The 27,955-nt window shown below is 32.5% G+C and overlaps 1 protein-coding gene across 3 annotated transcripts; it reads left to right on the plus strand.

Moving 5' to 3' along the window:
• Window positions 1–669: 669 nt before the first annotated feature.
• LOC111710859 (uncharacterized) lies at window positions 670–26,657 on the plus strand (the record flags this gene model as incomplete). 3 transcript variants are annotated; one of them, XM_023485026.1, is given in 33 exon segments in its annotated part: window positions 670–760; window positions 1,530–1,648; window positions 3,031–3,096; window positions 3,292–3,438; window positions 4,159–4,285; window positions 4,530–4,812; window positions 4,994–5,083; window positions 5,825–5,918; window positions 6,033–6,313; window positions 6,474–6,624; window positions 6,776–6,896; window positions 7,270–7,454; window positions 7,507–7,727; window positions 7,786–8,057; window positions 8,729–8,805; window positions 9,369–9,445; window positions 9,767–9,891; window positions 10,202–10,311; window positions 11,076–11,233; window positions 11,603–11,703; window positions 12,300–12,392; window positions 15,037–15,156; window positions 15,576–15,679; window positions 17,191–17,341; window positions 17,791–18,000; window positions 18,722–18,791; window positions 20,567–20,656; window positions 21,354–21,861; window positions 22,477–22,630; window positions 24,988–25,133; window positions 25,726–25,860; window positions 25,927–26,066; window positions 26,573–26,657. In XM_023485026.1, coding segments are annotated over 33 exon segments (4,818 nt in total), but the record flags the coding sequence as incomplete, so codon positions are not given.
• Window positions 26,658–27,955: the final 1,298 nt, after the last annotated feature.

Genomic DNA, 27,955 nt, shown 5'->3' on the forward strand with positions numbered 1-27,955 from the left:
TAGCTTGAAAAGTGTTTAATTTTGATCATTTCTTTATTGTTTCAAAAGCAAGAAATGTGATAGTCCCTTTTGTAGAATAAATATTTAGTTTTTTAAAAAAACATTCATACTTTATCAGACAAAGCGGTTGAGGGTACTATTGTGAATCTTGCCACCCTATCAATGGAGGATCAAAAATTAAGTTTAAACTTGAAGAACTCAATGACACAGGATTTTTTTCAAAAAAACACTTTTATTTAAATTCTGAATCAATAACTCCGTTTTACCGAACTCTATGTGAAGTTGATATATAGAAAATTCCTATAAATAATAAATAAGTTTGTGTATTGTTTACTGTATACCTAGATACTAAACCAACCAAACCTAGATACCCAGTTCATTTCAACACCTAGACCTCGCACAATCATCATGTTTATTTATATATAAAAGATATAAAATCTAGGATTCCAGGGCCCTTGGCGGCACTATAGTTAATTCTTTGCACTGCAGTCATTTTCCTTCAAAAAATAAAAATAAAATTTCGCAGATTTTTGTGTTTTCATTTGGGAATTTTCGAAAAAATCCAACTTAAATATTTGGAGACAATTCTGTTTTGAACGAGTTTGAAAGAGGAACTGATAAATCAAATCAAACTCTAATTATTAACACGATTCACGGTTTTTCAGAAATAAAAATTTTCTTTTTGGTGCTCTTTTATTGTGACGGACATCATCAACCTTTCAAGGGTTTGGGTCTATCCCACCCTCCCTCAAAATGAAAGGTGATATGAACATGAGCTGATTAAACTCTTTAAAAAATGCAAATTTGAATGTTAATCTATTTCATGTAAGATTTTCGGATTTCAATATTGTCTTAAAACTAAAATCAATAAATTAAGAAAATATATATTGATCTAACAAAATTTACAGTTTGGAATATTAAAGGTTTACAACATCGGGTTTCAAAGATATAGAGATTAGAAAATCAGAGTTTGTTGCAAAAACTCAATTTCTTTCTTTTCAACAATAATTGTACAGTGATTAGTGATTTCAGAATAGTCTGTTATTTCAAGTATTAAAGGAACTATTAACCGTCATTTTAAGTTCAATTAAAGAGTCCTGTTTCCTATTCAAAACCGGCCCCTTATACCTTAACGATTAAGATATTACTTACTTTTTATATTAAAACTGATAATTTTAGTTGTGGTTTCAATCTAAAAGTTACTTTTTAATTCATGCATTGAAGACAAGAAAGTAAAACAATGATATATTTCTCCTTGTTAATCAAATATATTAAGGTTTAAAGATACCGCTGTCAATCAAGAGGCTAAGTCACAAACTCTGATTTTCTTATTCCTATATTTTTTGCAACCAACTAGACTTTAGTTATTTTAATTCATATCATAGGATTACATCCTCAGGTATTACATGTTCGGTAAAGGCTCAATTCCTTTCTAAAAAGAGGTTCATTACATCCAATTTTGTAGCAAAGAAATTTTTTTTCAAACAATATATTTCTTTTGTTTTGTTTGTCAATGTTATTTCTTCCAGTAGGTTATTCAGTACTGTGCCTGCTGGTGTACAGTGTACATGAATGTGTAAGTGTTGAACTAAAAGGAACAAACTGTCTATGTCCCGGGGATCCTTTACTTCTCACATCCTATGATAAGGTACAAGTATGGCTTGCATGGGTATCGTTTTCTTGGTCCGTTTTTAGGACCGTTTTCAGGTTCGTTTTCAGGTCCGTTTTTTGATCTGTTTTCAGGTCCGTTTTTATTTCCGTTTTTAAGGTTCGTTTTCAGGTTCGTTTTCAGGTCCGTTTATAGGTCCATTTTCAGGTACTTTTTCAGGTCCGTGTTTAGTCCGTTTTTAGGTTCGTTTTGAGGTCCGTTTAGGTTCGTTTTAGGTCCGTTTTCAGGTCGTTTTTAGGTCCGTTTTTAGGTCCGTTTTCAGGTCAGTTTTCAGGTCCGTTTATAGGTCCGTATTAAATATTTAATGTTATTTTATTTTTAGAGGCTTTACAAAAATCTGAGTGATATAACGTATTTCAAATTTGTGTCCCTGATAAATTTACTCTTTTTACATTTTCAACTATTTTTCCTCTGGTCAAAGATATATATTAAGAAAACCAATTTTTCAAAACGACGCGTTTTTATTTATCAAACAAAGGATAAAACAAACCAGGGCAAACAACAAAGGATAAAAAAACCAGGGTCAAACAACAAAGGATAAAACAAACCAGGGTCAAACAACAAAGGATAAAACAAACCAGGGTCAAACAACAAAAGATAAAACAAACCAGGGTCAAACAACAAAGGATAAAACAAACCAGGGTCAAACAACAAAAGATAAAACCAACCAGGGTCAAACAACAAAAGATAAAACAAACCAGGGTCAAACAACAAAGGATAAAACAAACCAGGGTTAAAAAACAAAGGATAAAACACACCAGGGTCAAACGACAAAGAATAAAACAACCTAGGGTCAAACAACAAAGGATAAAACCAACCAGGGTCAAACAACAAAGGATAAAACAACCTAGGGTCAAACAACAAAGGATAAAACAAACCAGGGTCAAACAACAAAGGATAAAACAACATAGGGTTAAACAACAAAGGATAAAACAAACCAGGGTCAAACAACAAAGGATAAAACATCCTAGGTTCAAACAACAAAGAATAAAACAACCTAGGGTTAAACAACAAATGGTCAAAACACTACAAAGGGTAAACCACAAAGGGTCAAAATGAAAAAAATGTCTCTTTTAATTTTTTTTCAATATGTCAAATCACCATATAATAAAAGTATTCTTTGGTCCTTTATTTAAAAAAAATACATATTTTAGTTTAGGTGGGGCTGTGGGCCAGTCTTTAAAGTTTAAGTGACCGTTAATATTTTTTTTGCTTTTAAATTGAAAGCTTACAGTTTTTTCATTTTTAACCAAATTTTCTGCAAATTTCAAGAAAGTACTTTATGTAAAAGAATTAAAAATATACATGTATTATGTACATATGTAGAAATTTATTTACCTTTGAGTCTAAAAATTATTTAGGCAGAAATATCACAGATTATGAAGAAAATATCAGCTTTGAGAAGACATGACCATAAGAATATAACTGTAAGTATTTTTTAGATAAATATTACATTTTACAATATCTACAGACCCAAAAAAGGTCTTTAAGGTGCTACTACTCTCATCATTTTGCAAATTTTCCAAAAATTGAAAAAATCGAACCACGAAAAGACTTTTTTAAGAGCGTTTTTTGGAACCCCTGCATGAACTATTAAAAAAATTGTATCTCATTTATTTCAGAAACTTTACACCCCGGCAGAAGCAAAATCAGCAAATGAAACTGTAAGAACAAATCTACCTTCGTCAAGTCTTTTGATCGATATGTTTCCGTTTGAGGATATTAAAACTTGGTTGAGTGTTAACTCTATCACAGAGGCATCACTGAAGGTAAAATGAATTTCTGTCTATTTATGGTGATCAAATTTTACTATTTTATATTTTTATATTTTAAACTAGCTGAAAGGCCAGTGTTGTTTAGCCTTTGTCACCCCCAGGCTTCCCTTGAGTGTACATAACAAAATTCAGCTCATTGGGTCCAGCAGTTTGGCCGGCTATAAGGAACATATATACGAATGTCTTGTTTATTTATGTAGATAGAATATTAAAGGCTCAGTCAAAAATAGTTTGAATTTAATATCAATATTTATTAATTTGTAAATATTATTTTTAATTGTGGGTTCTCTACAGAAGTGATTTGAGCATTTCTTCTGCAGGAAAACATAATTTTTTAATTAAAAACTTGTCTACCTAGAAAAACGACAATATCTTCCACATTATTGGTCTGATAAAATTGTCAAGGGTACCGTTGTAATCTTTGCATAGATGGTCACTTAAAAATACGCTTTAATAATTGTTTCTTGGAAGTCTTGCATGACATTAACCCTAAATAGTAAAATTATATTAAGGTATACAATTCTCTTCCTTTTAATGCTTTTAATGGATGTTATGCTAACCCTTTTAAAAGCCACCTATTGCATCCCCAAAAGTTAGTTCTATGTCAGTTTCAATTTTTTTATATGGGACAGGAAGGAAAATGATATTTCAAGAAAAACTTTACCACTGCAATAAATGCGATCAAAACAGATGATAATATTTTCATCATATTAGGCTCTGAAAGAAAGTGTTAAAGCTAAAGTAAGTCAGAGGACCAACTTAAAAAATGAACTCTCTGCCTACAATAAAAAGTTTCCCAAGCCTACAACACCTGTTCCTACAACTTCAGCTTCAACTTCAGGTACAAATATGATATATATTTATATATTATAATAATAAGTAATTGAGTCTTTGCCACAAACTCTGATTTTTAAATCCATATATCTGTCGTAGTCCTTGAATATTTCAAACTAATGCTGTTAGATTAAATAATCTGAGTTTGACATGTTAAGAGTTTACACGATCAGGTTGGCAACGACTCAATTGATCTTTATCATAATTATCATACTATTTATCTTTATCATTTTCTCTCTTATTCTTTCTAGCAGTAAACTCCATAGTGGTCTCAGGTGCAACAGGATCATCTTCTGGGGTTTCAGGAGATACATCAGTTGGTGCCACAGGAGATACATCTGTTGGTGCCACAGGAGCTACATCAGTTGGTGCCACAGAAGCTGCATCAGTCGGTGCCACAGAAGCTACATCAGTTGGTGCCACAGAAGCTGCATCAGTTGCTGCTACAGAATCAACCTCTGAAGCTCTACCTGCAGGAACAAGAAGAAAAAGAGAAACTGTAAAGAGGCCTGATGTTCCAATGATAATACCAAGGTAAAATAAATGAGATTTATATTTCAAAACGCACTAAGATAAGAATGTATTTATAATCTTTTTTACCTAATAGCAAAAAATGGCATATAGTCTATTGATAAATTTCCAACAAGATTCTTTGAAGCAACATTTTGAATTTTGATTGGTGATACCCCAAATATAGAAGTATTCCATATTCCAGGTTGAAGGGAATGGGAATTAAAGCAGGAGAAAATGCAGCTACACTTGAAAACGCAGTCTCATGCTGGGAGTGCCAAGCTCCGTCAACAAGGTTAGATAACGATTACATGAAAGCTTTGAGCAAGGATATCAAGCTTTCTAAAAGAAGTGATCTTTATACAGGGCTTAAACTTCAAATTGGTACCCTCTCTTAAAAAAGCAAAAACAACATTAAATGCTTAATTTTTAATATTTTTATTTTGAAAAATAACCAAAAGTTGCTTTAGTCATCCATCTTGAGGCTAACTTGATTTAATCACCCTCAGCCTCTATCATGACCTCTAAACCTGGATCAGGCATTGATCATCAGGTCCTTGAGAGGGGGGTAAAGTACTCCTTGATGGATGCAATTAGTCTTACCTTGGTGGTGTGGGGACGTCTATTGGTATGTGCCTTGTGAAAGCCACAGATAAAACAATCCATAAGATTATGGTCGGGACTCCTGGGAGGCCATTGCTCACTGGTGATGAGGTCATGGAGCCATACCATGAAACTGTGGGGCACATGGCAGGGGGCAGAGTCCTATGAGTCCTATATTTGATCCTGGCAGACATTTTTTCATCTGAGAAGAACCAAATCATGTTGTTCTCCTTGGGTTGCTTGAGTTTTATCAGGAGTTTTGTTGAGTTCAGCAGCCTCCGACACAGCTCCACTTAGCCTCTGTAAACACAAACTCTGGTAGATCTGCGCCATGCACCGTAATGCAAAAATACACTGATTGAATCTGCATAGTATTTATGTTTTTGAGGGATTTAAACAAAAACATTTAGAAACTTTTGATAACCTATTTCAGAGTGAGAAAGATCTTAAAAATAACAAAAGATGAGTCTGTGTTGAATTTAAATTCTGATGAATTCCTGACCTTCAAAGAACTTATTGAATCTGAGGTATAAAATAACAACAAATGGAGAAGATTATATGAAAAAAAAATCAAATAAATTTAAACTTCAAAACTTTGACACTGCTTGATTGGATTAACATTGACTTTAGCCATATTTTAGATCGATTTGTTGTTTGAAACAGCTATTGCCTCTGAAGATATTGAAGTCGGTGGGAAGAAATTTTCCAATAGTATTGGTTACTATGGTGCTGAGGTGGTAGCATTGTATAAGAGTGATGCTGGGGCACGAAAGAAGCGAGCAACCTCTGACATAACCATTGAGGTTAATATTGCAACTAAAGATGCTATTGCTTCATCAGATATTGATACTGTTTTCGACAATGGAACCCTCGAAACTTTAAATCTGATTTCTAGCCAACCCTCTGCACCAACCACTTGCAGGTAACTTTCAGGAGAAACCATCAGAGGGGAGGGGGGTTCTTTTCACTCCTACATCTAACAAAGGTTTAGATATTTTTCCCCATAAATCTATGGAACCCCACTAGTTTTAACCCCTAAATTTTTATACTATTGCGAAAAATTTTATTTTGTTCTATTTTAGCATTGCAGATCTGCCTTATCCTACAGCATTACTTCATTTGATTGGGGTTTCATCTACTGATTCGATTACTGTTGGAACAAAAGTTTATTTTTCCTGCAATTCTGGAAATATCCTTAACTCAACATTAGACCCAGAGATGAACGGATATGAAGTAAGTTATTCATAATTATGAATGAATCTTTTTGCATATATGATATATGTATACTTGCATTCTCTTGTCTATCTGTTTGTTTGTATAAATATTATTATTATTAAGGATGCACCAAGAAATAGAATAATCCACATACTTTTTACTAATTCAGGTTATGTGTGGTATTGGAGGTATTTGGGAAGTACCAGGAGAATGGCCAGATGAAGTGACTGGGTGTGTTCCTTCTCAAGTATGCACAGTTCCAGACTCAGGCCAAATCCCATCAGCATCAGGTTGGAACTTATGCTTAAACAAATTTAAAATCACCAAGTTAAAAGAATTTTATCAATTGGGGGATATTTATTCATGTTATAATGCTTTACTAATGCAAAGCATCATAAAAGATCAACCAACCATGCAGGGCCATATTTGTGGGTGGGGGGCAATGGGATATGTACCCCTATGTAAGATCAAAGTAATGGCAAAATTAGTGGGTTTTTTTACTATTTAAAAACACCCCCCCCCCCTCCCATCCCCCTACAAAAACTTCCAGTAACATGCCTGCCACCCTGCCACCCTGCAACAATCCTTTGGTTATTGTTTGTCCTGTTGAGTTTAAACTGCAGAGCAAACCCCCATTTTGAAACAAATATTAATCCTGCTCAGGTCTCATCAGGTTGCCATATGTGGCAGCAGACTTGTCTGGTGTTGTTCTTGAAGGTGACAGTGTTTTCTATGCCTGTATAGAAAAAAATGCCACTCTAAATGATGGTTCCGGGATGGGCGTTTACCAAGCAAAATGTGAGAATGGTACTCTAGAACCCAAAACATGGCCTAACTGTGAAATAATGGTAATACCAACACTGTATCTTTTCAATGAGATTTTTATGAAATTGTATTTAGACTTCATGCTCTGCGTTTCCTACCCCTGATGCTTTGTCAGCTGGATCTGGTCTAGTTCTATCTACCGACAAGACCACTCCTCTCCTAGATGGAGAGTTTGCAGTGTACAACTGTTCAGATAAAACCCAAGTAACGGTTACAGGAAAAATCTACACTCTTGAATGCAAAAAAGGAAATATTTCAGCTCCTGCCAATTGGCCATTGTGCACAAAGCCCAAAGCGTAAGTACATTTATTTTGATTATTTATATTCTGTCCTTTTATTCATATTTGTTAACAGATGTGATGTCTCTGCTGCTCCTTCTCCTCCCCCTGCCACATTTTTACTTCCCAATATCACTGCAGGCATTGCGATTTTAGAGACGGATCAGTTGTACTATAAATGTTTAGCAGATCCTGGTAAAACATATCTTGAAGGGCAACCAAACAATCAGTTCCCGGTCACATGTCTCCCAGGAGCAGTTTGGCAGATTCCAGCTGATTCAGAATGGCCTATATGTCAGGATACAACTACAACTACAGAACCACCAACTACGACCGTTCCATCTATGAGTAAGGATTTATTATCACCGTCAAAAACAATTTTATGTATTTAGGTTGAACCCATCTTAGACTTAAAATACACTACTGGGATTAGAGATAAAATACCCAACTAGGATAAGAAAGAAAAAAACTAATCTAAGTTCAGAAATACAATGTCCATTAAGGTTTAGAAAAGAAAATATCCATCTGGATTTAGAAATAAAATATCCACCAGGGTTTTGAAAATAAAATATCCACCTGGGTTTAGAAAATAAAATATCCATCTGGATTCCGAAATAAGATACCCATCTGGGTTTAGAAATGAAATATCCAGCCAGGTTTAGAAAATAAAATACCCACCTGGGTTTAGAAAATAAAATACCCATCCAGGTTTAGTAAATAAAATACCCATATGGTTTAGAAAATAAAATACCCATCCGGATTTAGAAATAAAATACCCATCCGGGTTTAGAAAATAAAATACTCATATGGTTTAGAAATGAAATACACATCCTGGTTTAGAAATAAAATACCCATCGGGTTTAGAAATAAAATAATAATCCAGGTTTAGAAATAAAATACCCATCGGGTTTAGAAATAAAATAATAATCCAGGTTTAGAAATAAAATACCCAACTGAATTTCTAAATACAGAACTGATTTTCAGAAAAAGTTGACTTAGAAATACCAAACTTATTTTAGGTAAATCTTGTTACTGCCTTGGAGATATTGAACCCAGCAGTAGTGAAACATTTTTGATGACAATTTCAAGACATGAGGTATATATGTATAAATGAGGTAAATATGAGGTATATTTCAAGACATGAGGTATCTATGTATATATGAGGTATATATGAGGTATATTTCAAGACATGAGGTATATATGTGTTGATATCTATGTACAGTAGCAACCAAAAATAGAGGAATAAAATTGTTATTATTGTTATTATATATAAATCTTACAATATGTAACTAATGTTTTGTAATTTGAGAACTGATAAAGATCATTTTACCCCAACCCATGTGTAGTAAAAAATATTACTAATTACAAAAACCTTGAGCAACATTTCATGAATTAAAATGATTTCACTCTTATTGAAGAGCAGTTAAAAATCTAAATTAAACTGTTTCCTTGATTGGTTCTTTTAAATGGTTACAGGGACATATTCACATGGGAATATTTGTTATAAACAAAACACATTTTTTTTGCATTTTCCAACGTTCTTGAACTAGAATATAAATAAAAATGATAAATAAATTACTATACATGTTTTTTTATGTTTGAATAATTATAATCTTCTGAATTTTACCCAAAAATGTATTCTGTTTTATTTCATTTAAGAGAATTCTAGAAGTGTGTAGAAAAGTATATGTTACTTTTGGAACTCTAATTACAGAGGTTGACGAATATAATAATAGGTAAGGAAACCCTTTTATACTTTGAAATATAGACATGCCATTGCCCCCCCCCCCACTCTTCCTTAAAAGGGAAGTTGTTTACTGTGATCAATCTATCTTAACCTAACTAAACCTGAAATAGTAAAATCACTAGGGGTTGTTCTATTTCCGAAGAAAAGGAGAGAGGGTGGGTGGTGGGGGGGGGGGTTGACAAAAATCAATTTTATTTTCAAAAATAAAAAAAAAATAAAAAAATTCAACATTTTTTTTCTTCAAAATTCCACGCACAATGACGGGCACTTCAGCTAATTAACTGTAAAATAAAACCTATAATTCTGTTAGATACCTGGTCCCCATCAAGGAGCAGTGTGGTGTAAAGAATCCGTATATTGAGGAGTATGGAGGCCTTCAAGGTTTAAATCGAAGCTTTACTGAAGAAGATACATGTAGATGTGAATCTGCAAAGGGTAAGAATTATTTGTATTGTAGAGATATGACAACACCACCGTTTACTGCAGATCACTTTTATACAAGGGATGGACGCACTTTTACAGTTTTAACCATTGCATACATACTACAAAGTACCACAACGTACAAAATGAAATGTGCAATTGCATGAACCCTTAAAAATTGTTAATTAATATCATATTAAACACAATTCACAAAATACAATTAGCCCAAAAATAAATTGGAGCAAATTAAATCGTATAATTGTTCTACAGGTCGTCGTTTTATATCACTTTAATTTGTGGACTTCAACAATATGCACTGTTATAGTAACTGGATACTGGATTACAATGGAGATTATCAGTCAAAGCTACACACCTCTCTTTGCCCAGCCAACATCGAGGAGGTCTAGACTTATGAGGGAACATATTGAAGAGCTTGTAAGTATAAATGGGTGAAGAGATGTTTATATAAGATCCCACTTAAAGGGACTGTAAGCGTAATTTCAAGTGACCTTCCATGCAAAGATGGCAATGCACGATTTACCATGGTACCATTAAAGGCTTTTTCTGAATCAGATTAATTTTACGGTGCTGTTGAAAATCGAGCATTGCCGTCTTTAGTCTGAGGGACACTTATAATTACGCTTGCAGTCCCTTTAATATGACAATTTTAAGAAGAAAAAGACTAAATATGCTTAGTCGTCTTTAAATTGTCAATTATTGTGGGAACTACTGCATTTTTAAAAAATCAGTGGCCGAATTTAAAAAATTTTAACGGCGGTTTAAATTTAAGCCGCGGTTTCAATGTGGTTGGTTCCACTTAAAATTGTATCAAATGTTTCAAGATTTAAGCCGGCGCTGAATTTAAACCGGGTTTTGGCGGATTTAAACCACGGCTCAAATTCTTTAAATTCCATCTCTGAATGCTTATTAATAATTAAATATCTAGCTTACCATGTTACTGTAAGCGCAATGTTTAAGTACCCTTCTATTCAAAGATGGCAATGTCCGATTTACAACGGTACTCTTACACGCTTTGTCTGATCAAGTATGAAAAATATATCTATGTATGCATTTCTTTGAGGTGTTATTTTCATTTGCGGGTTTTCAGCAAAAGTGACTTGCGCATTTCTTATTTATAAAAAGTATTTTTTCAACTCATTTTGAAATTTATAAATAATGATGATTTGAAACATTTTTAGATGGATACAATTTACTTGAATGGACGTGGAACCGTGAACGGTCTGTTTAACAAGAAGTATGTTCGGACCAGAGTTATGAGATTTGATTCAGGGAACACCATCATCAACCTAGAGGATGTTAAATTCGACCCAACAATAGAAATGAAACAATCACTCAGGTTTAGTATCTACAGGGGGCCCAAAAAATAATAATTCAAAAACAATGTATGTTGAGCTCTTCAGCCCTAGATTTCTATGGTCCGAATGGAAGTCCAGTTTGTTGGGGCAAATCCTATTTTCCGGACAGATTTTAATAACACCTTGATTTCTTTGGTCCGAGTGGAAGTCCATATTGTGGTGAAAATCCCCATTTCTTTGACAGATTTTAATGAAACCTTGATTTCTATGGTCCAAATGGAGGTCCAATAATTTCACGTGGAAAATTCATCACCTGACTTATTTAAATAGTGTGTTTACAAATAGAAGTCCAATTTGTCGTGGAACAACTTGTAATCGTTGACAGACTTTAATAAAACCTTGATTTCTAGGGTCCAAATGGAGGTCCAGTTTGTCGGAGAAAACCCTATTTCCTTATCAGATTTTAATAAAACTCATTTTCAACTCATTAGTGTCAACACTACACTCTCAGGTAAACAGGACATTGTTTATTTAAAAGTTGTATTTTAAACTTTAAGCATAAACCTATATCGATATAGGAAGTCTAAAAATTATCTTTTATTGAGAAAAAATTATGTGTTTAATTATTTAAAGCACCATCAAAAATAATTTTATAACAAAAATTTCTTTTTCAATGCCCCCCCCCCCCCCACCCTTCCCGTCTTAAGCAACATAAATATGTTTGAAAATTGTATATGCCTGAATTAACCAATGTCCTATATGGTTGAGTCAAATAGATTTAATTTGAATTTGATGCTCTGTTTCCCCCGCACTGAAGTGTACCCACAGATTATTCTGAACGATTTGAGTTCTGAAAATGTATCACAAAAATATAAATAGCTTATTATATATTGAAATCTCTGGAATAGGAAGTCGACCTACAGACTAAAGTTAAGACTTTAAATAGTCCAATAAGCAACATGAGACACAGCAACATAAACTTGATAAGTTACTAGTTACAATATTTGATTTTATAACAACATCAAAGTCATAAAAGTATTAATATAATGTTGTATTCCTACTCTACAGTTCCATGGTTCTCACTGTAGTCTATTGTAAATGTTTTAGAGAAACCGTTTGATACTGGAGTTGGTATTAAAATCAACCTCAACTGCAATACTGTGGATAATCCACAAAGCTTGGACAGCTGCCCAATTAAAGGTATTTATCTTTTGTTTAAGGAATTGTTCATGTTTTTATATATGTAACCTTTAAAAACGTGACTTACAAACGTCGGACAGCACGAACGTCGGACCAGTACAAACGTCGGAATGGTATAAATATCGGACTAGTACAAACGTCGGACCAGTACAAACGTCGGACTAGAACAAACGTCGGAATGGTAGAAATGTCGGACTAGTAAAAACGTCGGAATGGTAGAAATTTCGGACTAGTAAAAACGTCGGAATGGTAGAAATGTCGGACTAGTACAAACTTCGGAATGGTAGAAATGTCAGACTAGTAAAAACATCGGAATTCTAGAAATATCTGACTAATACAAACGTCACACCAAACGTCGGACTAAGGAAAACAATTTTATTTGAATTTCAAGAAATTCTATTAAAAAGTTATATCCTTTCAACGAATGGTCTAATTAAAATCTACCCGAAGGAACTGAGTTCTCGCAACTAACTCATGTATGCTCATCCCTCTATCTCTGCAACCTGATAGTATTAACCTTTACTGCTTTCAAACTTACACTGTTAGATTTTATAGATTCCATGGGTTAAAATATCAAAAGTTGTAAAGATATAGGCATTAAAGCATCAAAGTTTGTGACAAGACCTCAACTCCTTTTTGATTTATTTCTTAAAACAATAGTCCTTTCTTTTAATTCAACCAAAGTTCGACGTTTTTGCTTATAAATGTACCCATTTTCTCACAGTCCGATGTTTGCACCAGTCCGACGTTGTACCAATCAGTTTGTAAGTCCGACGTTTGTAACGTCCGACCTTTGTAACGTCCGACGTTTGTGGTTCCGACGTTTGTACTAGTACTGTTTTAAGGTACCACTGTGAATTGTGTATTTGGGCGTGACATGAAATTATGTTTACAGTTCTTTTAAACAGGACTGAAAAAAGTGAGATATTTAAACCGTTAAAGAATAAGTTAACATTTTTGTATTGTTTGTAAACACTAAAAACAAGTTTAGACATTAATTGTAAACACTGAAAACCAGTTTAGAAATTTTTTGTAGACACTGAAAACCTGTTCAGATTTTGTTTGTAAACACTGAAAACCTGTTTGAATGGTTGGATGCTTCCACTTTTTTCCGTTTTTATTTTTTCAAAAAACGATCGCTTCTTGTTTAGATAAAATGATCGAATTTGAAAACAAACCACTGATTTTGAACTTTCACAAAACGAAAACGATCGTATTAGAAAACGATAGTTTTTTAATAAATTTTTTTAAACGTTTTTTATAACGACCCTTCGTTAAAGACCTTTTAAAGAGAAAACACATTTTTTTGTCGGAAAATTCAAAACATTCAGAAAACATTCAAACATTAAGACAACCTTCAGAACCTCAAATTCAATTTCATTAACAAATTTTTTTTTCAAAAACTAAAGATTTTCGTTTTTTTGAACGATTTTTTTTTAAGTTCAAAACGAGTGGTTAATTTTCAAAAGATTGTTTTTTTTCTAAAAACGAAATGATCGTTTTAGAAAAAAATAAAAACGAAACAGTCATCTTTGAAAACAATTTACAACCCTAATTGTTTGTAATCACTGAAACCATGTTTAGTTATTGTTTGTGTACATAAAAACCAGTTCAAATATTGTTTGTAAACTTGTCTAGATTTTGTTTAAAACACTGAAAACCTAATTAGATATTGTTTGTAAACACTGAAAACCTGTTTAGATATTGTTTATAAACACTGAAAACCTATTTAGATATTATTTGTAAACACTGAAAAACCTGTTTAGATATTTTTTGTAAACACTGAAAATCTGTTTAGATATTGTTTGTAAACACTGAAAACCTGTTTAGATATTGTTTTTAAACACTGAAAAACCTGTTTAGATATTTTTTGTAAATACTGGAAACCTCTTTAGATAGTGTTTGTAAACACTGAAAAACCTATTTAGATATTGTTTGTGTACATTAAAAACCAGTTTAGAAATTTTTTGTAAACACTGAAACCTGTTTAGATTTTGTTTAAAAACACTTAAAACCGTTCCGTTAAGATATTGTTAATAAGCACTGAAAACCCGTTTAGATATTGGTTGTATTCGTTTTTAAGACGACAAATCGAGACAACTGAATGTTTTCTGACTTTGAATTTTCCGACCGAAAAATGTATTTTTCTCTTTAAAAGGTCTTTAACGAAGGGTCGTCGGTAACGGTCATTAACGAAGGGTCGTTATAAAAACGATAGTTTTTGAAAAAGATATTGCTTTTGTGTTTAAAAAACTATCGTTTTCTAAAACGATCGTTTTCGTTTTGTGAAAGTTCAGAACGTGTGGTATGTTTTCAAAATCGAGCATTTTTTCTAAACAAGAAACAATCGCTTTTAGAATGAATAAAAACGGAACGAAAAAAAAATAGTTTTTCTATCGTTTTTTAAACCTTTTTACAACCCTAATTGATTTTAAACACTAAAACCTATTTAGGTTTTGTTTTAAAACACTTAAACCCGTTTACATATTGTTTGCAAACACTGAAAACCTGTTTAGCTTTTGTTTGTAAACACTTAAAACTTGTTTAGATATTGTTTGTAAACACTGAAAACCTGTTTAGATATTGTTTGTAAACACTAAAAACCAGTTTGGATATTGTTTGTGAACACTGAAAACCTGTTTAGATCCCCCTAAATGCCTGAACAAGGATTTTGATGGGGTACCAAAATATCTGACCCACCAGTATGTCCAGTTGGCTGATGATGGGTCCATGTTACCTTTCCCACACAACGTTACCGTTAATGGTAAGTTTTTAACTATTTAATTATGAAAAGGGTGTTAAAAACATAGTTCGTTCAGTAAAATAACATTCTGTTTTAAATGTATGTTCGAAAAAATTGTTCGTTAAAAATTGAAAAAAAATTCAAGCTCTTTTGAGCGAAATATTTCTGGAAATAAAAATGCAAATTCTTGAGATTTCCAATATTTAGTCTACCACTGCAGTATTTTCAAAGCCTTTTCTTTGGCACAAAATGAAATTTTCTAATCCCTTTATCTTTCCATCCTTATGGTGTATGGTGGATCAACAAAATTCATAGTCATGTCTTAGACATTGGGTTACTAATATATAGGGATTACAAAATGAGAATTTGTGGCAAAGGCTTAATTTCTATATTATTACCAATCATTAAATACCCAAAAGTTAATGATATTGTATTTTCAGGTCAATCCCAAGAGTTTGCACTTTTTGTGGGAGAAACAGTTGATTTTGTTTGCATCGATCCTAATAATGTCAAACATTTCAAAACTACAGAACCAGAACTTCTTGTAAGTACACTAAAAAAAAAAATTACGCCAATCCAACTTACAGAAATGGGCACATTATTAGAAATCATTTTGAAATTTTCTTCACAATTGGCTAAACCCCAAAACGGAAGAATTCTTTTTGGAAAATTTTAAATTTATTATTATAAAAGTTTGATCTTAAACCAAACTTCAATATAGGCATCAGCGGTAAAAAATGAGTTCTTGTCACACACATTGGTTTTCTAATCCTTTATTGCAACTTATTTTGTCGTAGACCTTCTGACATTTCAATCCATGAATTCTGTTAGTTCAATTAATGTATATTTCACTTTACAGGGAGTGGTCGGGAAAAATAAAAGGGGATAAATATAGGCTAACGTCGAATCGAATTCGATGGTGATCCCTACTAATCTTATTTCTATCTATTGAGTCTATAAGGAGAAAAGGGTTTGAACTACCTATTCCGAAGAACGTAGGATTCATACAAATTCACGAAGTTGCATTATTTCACTCAGATTGTAAATAACTAAATTAAATTTAAAACTAATCATTCAGATATTAAACCTGTGAATGTCGAACATAATTCGATGCATTCATACATAGTTGATATTTCATAATATTTTTTATTCTTTTAATATACGATAGACTTAAAACGACGATTTTTGTCTCTCCTACGTGGAACCCCTGTAATGTCAAGGGCAGAGACGCCTAGTTTGATATACCAAAAAGGTCAACGACGATAACAAACTGTTAAAGATGCAAATGTAGTTCCTTTTTTATAACAATTACAAACTGTTAAAGATGCAAATGTAGTTCCTTTTTTATAACAATTACAAACTGTTAAAGATGCAAATGTAGTTCCTTTTTATAACAATTACAAACTGTTAAAGATGCAAATGTAGTTCCTTTTTTATAACAATTTGTCAGAATCATACTTTTTAAGATCTTACATACATTATTATGTCGATATTTCCACGATTAATTGAAAGGAATTGATTTTTTGCCACCAAATCTGATTTTTTAATCTCTAGATTTTGGCCACAAAATCTGTTTTTCTAATCTCTAGATTTCTGCAAGCAAATTTGATTTTCTAACCTGTAGATTTTTTGCCACCAAATCTGATTTTCTAATCTCTAGATTTTTGCCACCAAATCTGATTTTCTAATCTCTAGATTTTAGAAACCTTTCAGTTTTTCTAATCTCTAGATTTTTTCCACAAAATATGATTTTCTAATCCAAAGAGTTTTGCCAATAAGTCTGATTTTCTAATCCTTAGATTTTTGCCACCAAATCTGATTTTCTAATCCGTAGTTTTTTTGCAACCAAATCTGATTTTCTAATCCCTAAATTTGTGCAACCAAATGCCGTAGACCTTAGATATGACAAACTTCGAATTTTGTTAGATCAAGTTCTCTATGTCTGAAATATCAAATTAAGGTTTACACAATCAGGTTGCAAAGATTAGAAAATTTGAGTTTGTAGCAAAGACTCAATTCCTTCTGAAGATTAAGTGAAATCAATATTCTCTTTAGGACAACAAGCTGACTGTTGTGTGTAAGCCTGATAAATACTACAATGTGCCGAATATTTGGCCGATTTGTAAAGCAAAATGTCCGGCCGAGAAACCAAAACCAGGAAATGGAACCAAACTTGAGCTGTGGACAACACAAAAAGAAATGCAAGGTAGAAAATGATTTAAAAAATAAACGTTTAAAATAAATTTATCAAAATGAGTTTGTTTGCTTTGTTGTAAAAGTTACAAATAACATGTATGTATTCATGCCAAACATACCTTACCGAGACTTTTTGTGCATTTTTAAATAACTCTCTGTTTACAATCTGTTTCAAGACAGGACAATAAGGATATTTCCATCATCTTTTTTCAGACTAAGAGTTAAAGGGCGTCCATTTAAACCGGAAATGTATTTTTTTCCTGGAAGAGTCATTTCAAACCAATCAAAAATTTGTTTTATTTTTTCTCCTATCTAACTTTTCTTTTTTTACACCATCACAGTCGTATGTTGGATTTAAAATATTTCATTTCCAAAAGCTGTCTATTTCGAATTGCATAAACCGAAAACAGGTCTTAAATAAATTATTTGAACTAATATTAATTTCTATTTTTTGTTTAGATCATTGGAAGGAAGAGTTCTGGGAGGATGACCTGCTGTATTACCGTTGTATAGATTATAGAAATGATGGAGTTGTTCTTCAACCCTTCCTAGTTGACCCATTAACCGGGGGGCAGGTCGGAGACAGAAGGGTCAGCTCGCAGGTCTTCAAATGTACCGAAGGAGGATTCTATAATACACCTGTACAGTTTAGAAACTGTGCTCCTAAACGTAAGATTAAAACTAAGTAAATTAAAATAAAAATATTAGGTCTCTCCGATTATATAACTATAAAAAAAAAATTAAGTGAATAAACGAAAAAAATGGTTAAAAAATTAAAATTTAATCCTAAAGCCCGTATCTTTTATACAAAATTATGTGTTATAGAAATTAAAAGCTTCACCACCGTGATCCCTGCAATTGTATGATTTTCAGCTGATGTTTGATTACTGTAATACACTTGTTTTAGCTGATGTTTGATCACTTTAATTCCATTGATTTAGCTGATGTTTGATCACTTTAATTCCATTGATTTAGCTGATGTTTGATCACTGTAATTCCATTGTTCCAGCTGATGCTTAATATCTGTAATACCATTGTATGATTTTCAGCTGATGTTTGATCACTGTGATACCCTTGTTTTAGCTCATGTTTTATCACTTTAATATCTTTGATTTAGCTGATGTTTGATCACTTTAATATCACAGATTTAGTTGATGTTTGATCACTTTAATTCCATTGATTTAGCTGATATTTGATCACTTTAATTCCATTGATTTAGCTGATGTTTGATCCCTTTAATTCCATTGATTTAGCTGATGTTTGATCACTGTAATTCCATTGTTCCAGCTGATGCTTGATATCTGTAATAATTTTGTCTGATTTTCAGCTGTTGTTTGATCACTGTGGGGGTTTTAGCTGATGTTTTATCACTTTAATACCTTTTATTTAGCTGATGTTTGTGAATGTTTGGGTGAACTTGATCCTAATCAATCCAGGGAGATTCTAGAACTGGTTTGCAGGTTCATATTTCATAATCTTTTATTGTCTGTAGGTTCATATTTCTTAAACTTATATTGTCTGCAGGTTTATATTTTTTAATCTTATATTGTCTGCAGGTTCATATTTCTTAATCTTATATTGTCTGCAGGTTCATATTTCTTAATCTTATATTGTCTGCAGGTTCATATTTCTTAATCTTATATTGTCTGCAGGTTTATGTTTCTTAATCTTTTATTATTTGCAGGTTTAAATTTCTTAATCTGTTAATGTCTATTAAGGTTCATATTCTTAATCTTTTATTGTCTGCAGGTTTATATTTCTTAATATTTTATTGTCTGCAGGTTCATATTTCTTAATCTTTTATTGTCTGCAGGTTCATATTCTTAATCTTTTCTTGTCTGCAGGTTCATATTTCTTAATCTTTTATTGTCTGCAGGTTCATGTTTCTTAATCTTAAACTGTCTAAAGGTACATATTTCTTAATATTTTATAGTCTGCAGATTCATATTTCTTAATCTTATATTGTCTGCAGGTTCATATTTCTTAATCTTTTCTTGTCTGCAAGTTCATATTTATTAACCGTTTATTGTCTGTAGGTTCATATTTCTTAATCTTTTATTATCTGCAGGTTCATATTTCTTAATCTTTTCTTGTCTGCAGGTTCATATTTCTTAATATTTCATTGTCTGAAGGTTCATATTTCTTAATATTTTGTAGTCTGCAGGTTCATATTTCTTAATCTTTTATTGTTTAAAGGTTCATATTTCTTAATCTTTTATTGTCTGCAGGTTCATATTTCTTAAATGCAAACATTTTTGCAAAATTTTAAATAACCTGATTTTTAATCAAGAAAAACTAAAAATGTGCAAAATTCCTTTGACAAGTTGTTGGCAAAAAAAATTGCAATTTTTTTCGCAAAAATTGTGCAATTCGTTTCCTTATGTCAAAGGCTTTCCAAAAAGCTAAATTTTATCAAAATCTGACAAGTGGAAGTGGGTCAAAACAAAGATTTAGTTTGTTACAGGAAAAAGTAGTCATTCAGGCAGTGTGCCTGAGGACTCAGGCAGTTAGTATTAAAGCCCGGTTTTAGGCCTAAAGGGAGGGCCTTGGGTATGTAGGAAAAGTCCTTAGACCAATACTTTTTGAGTTGTGTAAAAAAAACTACAGTTGGGGTCAAATTAACCCTCCCCCCCCTTGCAGGAATAGGGTTAATCGTTTATTGTCTGTAGGTTCATATTTCTTAATATTTTATTGTCTAAAGGTTCATAATTCTTAATCTTTTATAGTCTGCAGGTTCATATTTCTTAATCCTATATTGATTGGTTGCCCTCAGTAGTTAAATAAGTTTTAAGTAGGTCTAGTTACTAACTCTATTTTTTGATAGATTTTAAAGATCCAAACGATTTGAGATAACTTGAGGAATTCCTTGAATTTTATGAATCTTTAAAATATATAAAAATTTATATTAAAAACTTTTGGTTGAATTTAACTGAAAGGTATAGTAAAATTGCAGTTTTGAATTATCTTTAGCTTTGAGGCGTTAAAAGGTTGTCTAGCTCGGGTTCAACCCTCTTTTCCTGTTATCAAATAACAAATTCATTAAGTAGTTGCCAGTGTCACTAAAATTTTCTAATCCCCATGGTTTAAACCTTTGATATTTTCAACTAATATTATTTTATCTAACTGAACTAATGGTTTGAAATATCTAAGGTTTACGATATTGGGTTGCAAAGATATAGGTATTAGAAAATCTGAATTAATGGCAAGGACTAAAACTTTCTTTATAATTATTTAGAAATGATTCTCTGATAGAAGAAAACTACTGGTATAACTGGGGAGCAGACAAAGATGAGACGGGTCTCGTCATTCTACCAAACAAAACAAGGTCTAGAGTAAATAATTTTTAGACAAATTTGTTAGAAATATTATATTGGGTTATCTCAAATCTTTAACGACTGTGATCTTGCCAATCTTCATGTGTTGCCTAAATCGTGCTGGGTTAACTCTACGCTGTGTAGCCTGACTTGACAGTATGACTGATCGAATGCATACACGTACCGTACGTGTGTACTGGCACGGATTATGCAACTGTGTGTACTGGCACGGGTTATGCAACTGTGTGTACTGGCACGGATTATGCAACTGTGTGTACTGGCACGGATTATGCAACTTTAAGACGGGGTGAACTAAAATTTTCGCTTAAGCCCCAAACTCTGTTCGCGTCTAATATGATAAAGTGCACATTTAAGTTAGATGCAACTAGCAGCGTAACAAAGTAACACATGTCATACATCATTTCTGTATGGATTATATTTGGTTTAGTCTTTGTTTTAATGTAACATGTAAAATGAAAATAATTCAAATTCTCATAAAATTCATAAAGGTATTGAATCTTTTCCACAAACTCTAATTTTCTGATCCCAATATATGTGCATCCTTGTGTCATAGACCTAAGATATATAAACTATATCAATTCTGTTGGATGAATTAAGTTTGAAATTTAAAAGGTTTACAACATCATGTTGCAAAGATATATGGATTAAAACATTTGAATTAGAAGCAAATACTAAATTTGTTATTAGATGTGGTGTGAAGAAGGCAGATTATCCATCTATTGACGAGAAATGTTATTGCTTTGAAAGAGATGCTCAAGGTGTAAAAAATGGGTTCTGGCATAAAATGGAGGTTTTATCTATGCCCTGGCATCCTGATCTATTTTGGCCAAATACAACACTGTTTAAGCAGCGTAAAATCGAGCTTGAAAGAGAACTGGATGAGATGTACTTGAACAGTACAGTTATTCATGAAAGGGGCTATGTACGAAGTATTGTTATCAAGTTTAAACAAGGAAAGTACGTTCTTAAACATCAAACCTCAACAACAACCACGACGACAACTACGTCAACAACAACGACGACAATACAGCTGCGAGGAAGACGATCTGTGCCAGATGACGAGAGGGATTATATACTGGACGGAACGCGAACATGGCGAGAAGATAAAAAGTATTTCATCGGAGCTGCGGGATATTGGCCATACGGGGAGGACGAGTACAGTACTCAGGCCTGGGTAGAGCATCAGTTCTATGGGGTAAAAAATATCATTTTTTCATAAAGTCTTCTACATACACACTTTACTTAGTTACAGACTTTGCTTGAATTGATCTGGACTTTCCTTAATCGATTTAATTTCCGACTTTTCTTTCTGCTTTATCCAAGGACTTTTCTTTACTTGATTTTATTTCAGGTTTTCTTTTCTTGACTTAATTTCAGGGTTTTTCTTACTTGATTTAATTTCAGATTTTTCTAATTAATGGACATAACTTAGACTTTTCTCTCATTGACATAATTTTAGACTTTTCTCTACTTTACATAGTTTTAGACTCTTCTTTACTTGACATAAGTTTAGACTTTTCTCTCATTGACATAAGTTTAGACTTTTCTCAACTTGGCATAAGTTTAGACTTTTCTCTCATTGACATAAGTTTAGACTTTTCTCTACTTTACATAAGTTTAGACTTTTCTCTCATTGAAATAAGTTTAGACTTTTCTCTACTTTACATAATTTTAGACTTTTCTCTCATTCACATAATTTTATACTTTTCTCTACTTTACTTAAGTTTAGACTTTTCTCTCATTCACATAATTTTAGACTTTTCTCTCATTGACATAATTTTTGACTTTTCTATCTTTGACTTAATTTCAGGACTTCTCCGTGCTTGACTTTGACAATGTTGATTTTGAAGAAGAGCATTTAACCCTGCTCGAGGAGAGGAATGGTCAATGGTTGGATTCTACTGGAAACTTGTCTCTCTGGTTAAGCCAGGGCTGCTATCTATCAGAGAAATGTCACATCGAGAGTGAGTTAAACCTCGCGATATTTTATGAATACTTTGCGTGTCCGTCTTTTTGTTTGTGTCCAATAAATGTCAAAATGGTTGAAATGATCCGGTCCAAATTTTTTTTGGCAACTCACATGATTACATGACTCCAGAAAAGGATTGTGGACATTCAAGTTGAACAGTTTTGCCGACGATCATTATTTTTAGATATTCACCAAACTAATGTAACCAGTGTGAGCTAAATTGCTTGGTATAAGGATAGTTCCACTGATGCAACCCCACTCAGTTCTCATACAGGGTGTCCCACGAAACATGACAATAGGAAGACGACTTGAAAGTCGTCTTTGGTATTTGAATTTATTTGTGACATTTAGTCTTCTATCTACTTTAACATGTATGATTCTTGAAACAATTATCACATAATTCTCCTAGCCCTGGCATCCACAAAGTGGTCTGCTTTTTGTGCTTTCAATATTACCTGAGATATAAAGAGTTTGGTTCAGATTTCAATTTTGTTAAATAAAAGCAAAATTGTCGAAATCTGAACGAAATTCTTCATATCTCGGGCAATATTGAAAGCACAAAAAAGGCAGACCACATTTTGGAAATGGCAGGACAAGGGAAATTTTGTGATTATTATCTCTAGAAATTTACTTCTAAAATTAGGTTGACAAATATACGCAGCAAATTATATCCAAAAATCAAGACGACATTCAATTCGTCCTGCATACTGTCATGTTTCGTGGGACACCCTGTATGAACCTGGAGCTAAACTCAGATTGGATAGTTCCATTAATGTAAACCCCTTCAGTCCTCATACGGACCCGGAGACAAGCTCAGATTGCAAGTAGTCTGGCCTATAAACAGGACAACGTATTAGCTCTTTTGTATATAGCTATAGGTCGGACAGAAAGTGAGGCGGATGATGATTTGCTAACGTCGAGAAATATTTGTCGTTAGAAAATGCTAACCCAGAAAACATGCTTTAAATGCATGTTTGAATGTGTGGAAAACCGAAGTCAAAATTGCCCTAGATCCTGGTTTAAATTCAAGCCAATAGGCATGAACCACAGCTTAGAAGGAGAAATAGGATCAGCCCGGGCTAAACCCGGAATAGAGTCAGTATTTACAAAGAGTCTGAAGACAGAAGATTAACTCGTTGTACAAGGCAAATAAAAGGCGGAGAGTCTGTCATAGAGCTCGGGCTTTCCATGATTCATTAGTATCATTTTTATTTGTTCATTTTTTACTTGTAAATACATTTTTTCCTAGATTTACTCACATCAGTTTTAAGGCTTTAGATTTCCTTTATTTCATACCACTTTTTTATGGTAATAAATAGAAGAATATCCGTCAAAATTTTTTAATATTTTAAAATTTCACTTTAGATCTTGTTGGAGACATTACGTGTTCAAGTTTAGTTATTAACAACCTACTAGCTAACTAATATTAAATCTGTGTTCAGATCTAGTTGGAGATATCACGTGCTCAAGTGTAGTTATTAACAACCTACTAGCTAACTAATATTAAACCTTTGTTTAGATCTAGTTGGAGTATCACGTGTTTAGTTATTAACAACCTACCAGCTAACTAATATTAAATCTTTGTTCAGATCTAGTTGGAGATATCACGTGTTCAAGTTTAGTTATTAACAACCTACCAGCTAACTAATATTAAACATTTGTTTAGATCTAGTTGGAGATATCACGTGTTCAAGTTTAGTTATTAACAACCTACTAGCTAACTAATATTAAATCTGTGTTCAGATCTAGTTGGAGATATCACGTGTTCAAGGGTAGTTATTAACAACCTACCAGCTAAGTAATATTAAACCTATGTTTAGATCTAGTTGGAGATATCACGTGTTTAAGTTTAGTTATTAACAACCTACCAGCTAACTAATATTAAACCTTTGTTTAGATCTAGTTGGAGATATCACGTGTTCAAGTGTAGTTATTAACAACCTACTAGCTAACTAATATTAAACCTTTGTTTAGATCTAGTTGGAGTATCACGTGTTTAGTTATTAACAACCTACCAGCTAACTAATATTAAATCTTTCCTCAGATCTAGTTGGAGATATCATGTGTTCAAGTGTAGTTATTAACAACCTACTAGCTAACTAACATTAAATCTTTGTTCAGATCTAGTTGGAGATATCACGTGTTCAAGTTTAGTTATTAACAACCTACCAGCTAACTAATATTAAACATTTGTATATATCTAGTTGGAGATTACACGTGTTCAAGTGTAGTTATTAACAACCTACTAGCTAACTAACATTAAAACTTTGTTTAGATCTAGTTGGAGATATCACGTGTTCAAGTGTAGTTATTAACAACCCACCAGCTAACTAATATTAAACCTTTGTTTAGATCTAGTTGGAGATATCACGTGTTCAAGTGTAGTTATTAACAACCTACCAGCTGGTCTAACCAATACTAAACCTACGAAGATGGTTCCAGTATCTAAGGAGGACCCGAATAAGGAAGAGGAGTACCGTGTCCCCGTAGGAGGGGAGGTCAGATATTAGATAATCCTTACACGTCGGAAGAATTTTAAAATATGTCGTCTTGCAGATTTTTACCGAGGTTTGCCGCTGAGAATTATATAATATGGAGGATTTTATTTGTAAATTAGCTCTCAACTATATGAAGCTGTTTGATAACATATTTCACGTATTTCAGGGATATTTATTTATCCTGACTAAAACAAATTTAGAAAAGTGTAGCTGCGATCGGAAAACTTTGACAGCTCGGGAAAATACAATTGACAAATTCTTTAAGACGACATTACATACTTTCTTTCGATGTCTTCTTATAAATGTGTTTAACTGTATATATATAATATGTATGACGTATGTCACATTTTTCTACGTTTACAATGTGCGTTCTTGACAATGTGTTCATAATAGTGCGTCCTAAATTTGTGGTCTTAAAAGTCATTATATAGAGATGCGTCTTTGATGTGCAACCTTGTTAATTTTATTATGCGCCCTCAAAATAAGCCTAGTCTCAATATTGTGTCAGGCGTCTTCGTTTACAACAGATGATTAAATTAAATGTTACAAGATTCAAATTTTTTTGTAATGATTATATATTTTTAATTGTTAGGTGAGTATAAAATGTAAGGAATATTACCAGAAGATAACCCTGGATAAATGGGATAATGATCCGAATGATATGCTGATGACAGTGAAATGTTTACCAAACTTCAAGTTTGATCTGCCCTCGGATGAATTCCCAAAGGTGAAATTCAAAAAGACGTGATTTTGTTTAATTTCAAATTTTTAATACAACTAATGAATTGTCTAGTGTCGAAGTTATTGTCCAGCTCCTCGAAGATTATGGAATGAATCAAATATGGCGAATGATATTCTCCCGTTACAAATGATCTACACCCTGGACTCCTCCGTGCAGATGAAGAAGGCTATGGACCCTGAAGTCGGATACAGGTACGTGAGAGTGAGTCATTATTACAGTTACACCTTTTGATTCGGAACCAATAGAAATTGCAACGGCGGTAACGTTTATCTATCTTTCTAGCTATCTATCTCACCATTCAATTTGTCCTAAAATCAGTGCAGAACACTAGTCGGTTGATCGGACAATTTTATAAATTAGAATGCATACACATATATATAGTATGTACGTGCACGTGTATGTATGTAGCATTAAATATTCCGATTAAGAGTTGAATCGATTTAAATCAGCAAACGAAATAAGTCTTTGCCACAAACTCAAATATTCTAATGCATATTTCTTTGCAACCTGATTATGTAAAACTTTGTTATTTCAAATTTAAACTTGATCTGACAGAATTGATAGTTTGAAATATATAAGGTCTACGACAAAGGATTTCAAAGATATACGAATTAGACAATCAGAATTTGTGGCAACGACTTAATTTCAAAATGTCTTAAGCTTTTTTAATTAAAAGAAGAAAATGATTTATTATTAGGAAGCTGCAGGCCCCCCTTTACTCCGGGTTGGATATCAACGTAAACAAGTCTGATCTTGATACAGAAATATGGGAGGGGGACAAGGTACAGAAAAATATTAAAGGTTTCTTCTTACATCTCCAACTATTTCAGGAACTGTTGGCTTAATTTTCTACTTTCATGGAAAGATTGCAAGTCCCGATTCACAACAGCTAACAGTACTCTTTGTCTGATCAAGTGTGAATAAGATATCAATGTTTATGATTTTGGCAAAAAATAACTTTCAATGCGGTTTCTCTCTCAAAAAAAACAAAAAAAAACAGGTGCATTCTAATAATTAAAAGCATAAAAAATTTATCCTAATTAAACGCTTTTAAAACTAGAAAAACTATTGAAATCACGCTATTAATCAACACGCAGAATTTACATCTTTTAATCAACACGCAGAATTTACATCTATTAATCAACACGCAGAATTTACATCTTTTAATCAACATGCAGAAGTTACATCTATTAATCAACACTCAGAATTTACATCTGTTAATCAACACGCAGAATTTACATCTTTTAATCAACATGCATAATTTACATCTATTAATTAACATGCAGAATTTACATCTATTAATCAATATGCAGAATTTACATCTATTAATCAACACGCAGAATTTACATCTATTAATCAACACGCAGAATTTACATCTATTAATCAACATGCAGAATTTACATCTATTAATCAACATGCAGAATTTACATCTATTAATCAACATGCAGAATTTATATCTATTAATCAACACGCAGCATTTACATCTATTAATCAATATGCAGAATTTACATCTATTTAACAACAGGCAGAATTTACATCTATTAATCAACATGCAGAATTTACATCTATTAATCAATATGCAAAATTTACATCTATTAATCAACAGGCAGAATTTACATCTATTAATGAACAGGCAGAATTTACATCTATTAATTAACAGGCAAAACTTACATCTATTAATCAACATGCAGAATTTACATCTATTAATCAATATGCAGAATTTACATCTATTAATCAACATGCAGAATTTACATCTATTAATCAATATGCAGAATTTACATCTATTAATCAACATGCAGAATTTACATATATTAATCAATATGCAGAATTTACATCTATTAATCAACAGGCAGAATTTACATCTATTAATCAACATGCAGAAGCTACATCTATTAATCAACAGGCAGAATTTACACCTTTTAATCAACATGCAGAATTTACATCTATTAATCAACACGCAGAATTTAAATCTAATAATCAACACGCAGAATTTACATCTATTAATCAACATGCAGAATTTACGTCTATTAATCAATATGCAAAATTTACATCTATTAATCAACACGCAGAATTTACATCT

The sequence above is a fragment of the Eurytemora carolleeae genome, unplaced genomic scaffold (assembly GCF_000591075.1).
Source record: "Eurytemora carolleeae unplaced genomic scaffold, Eaff_2.0 scaffold1106, whole genome shotgun sequence".
In the NCBI taxonomy this organism is placed as follows: domain Eukaryota; kingdom Metazoa; phylum Arthropoda; class Copepoda; order Calanoida; family Temoridae; genus Eurytemora; species Eurytemora carolleeae.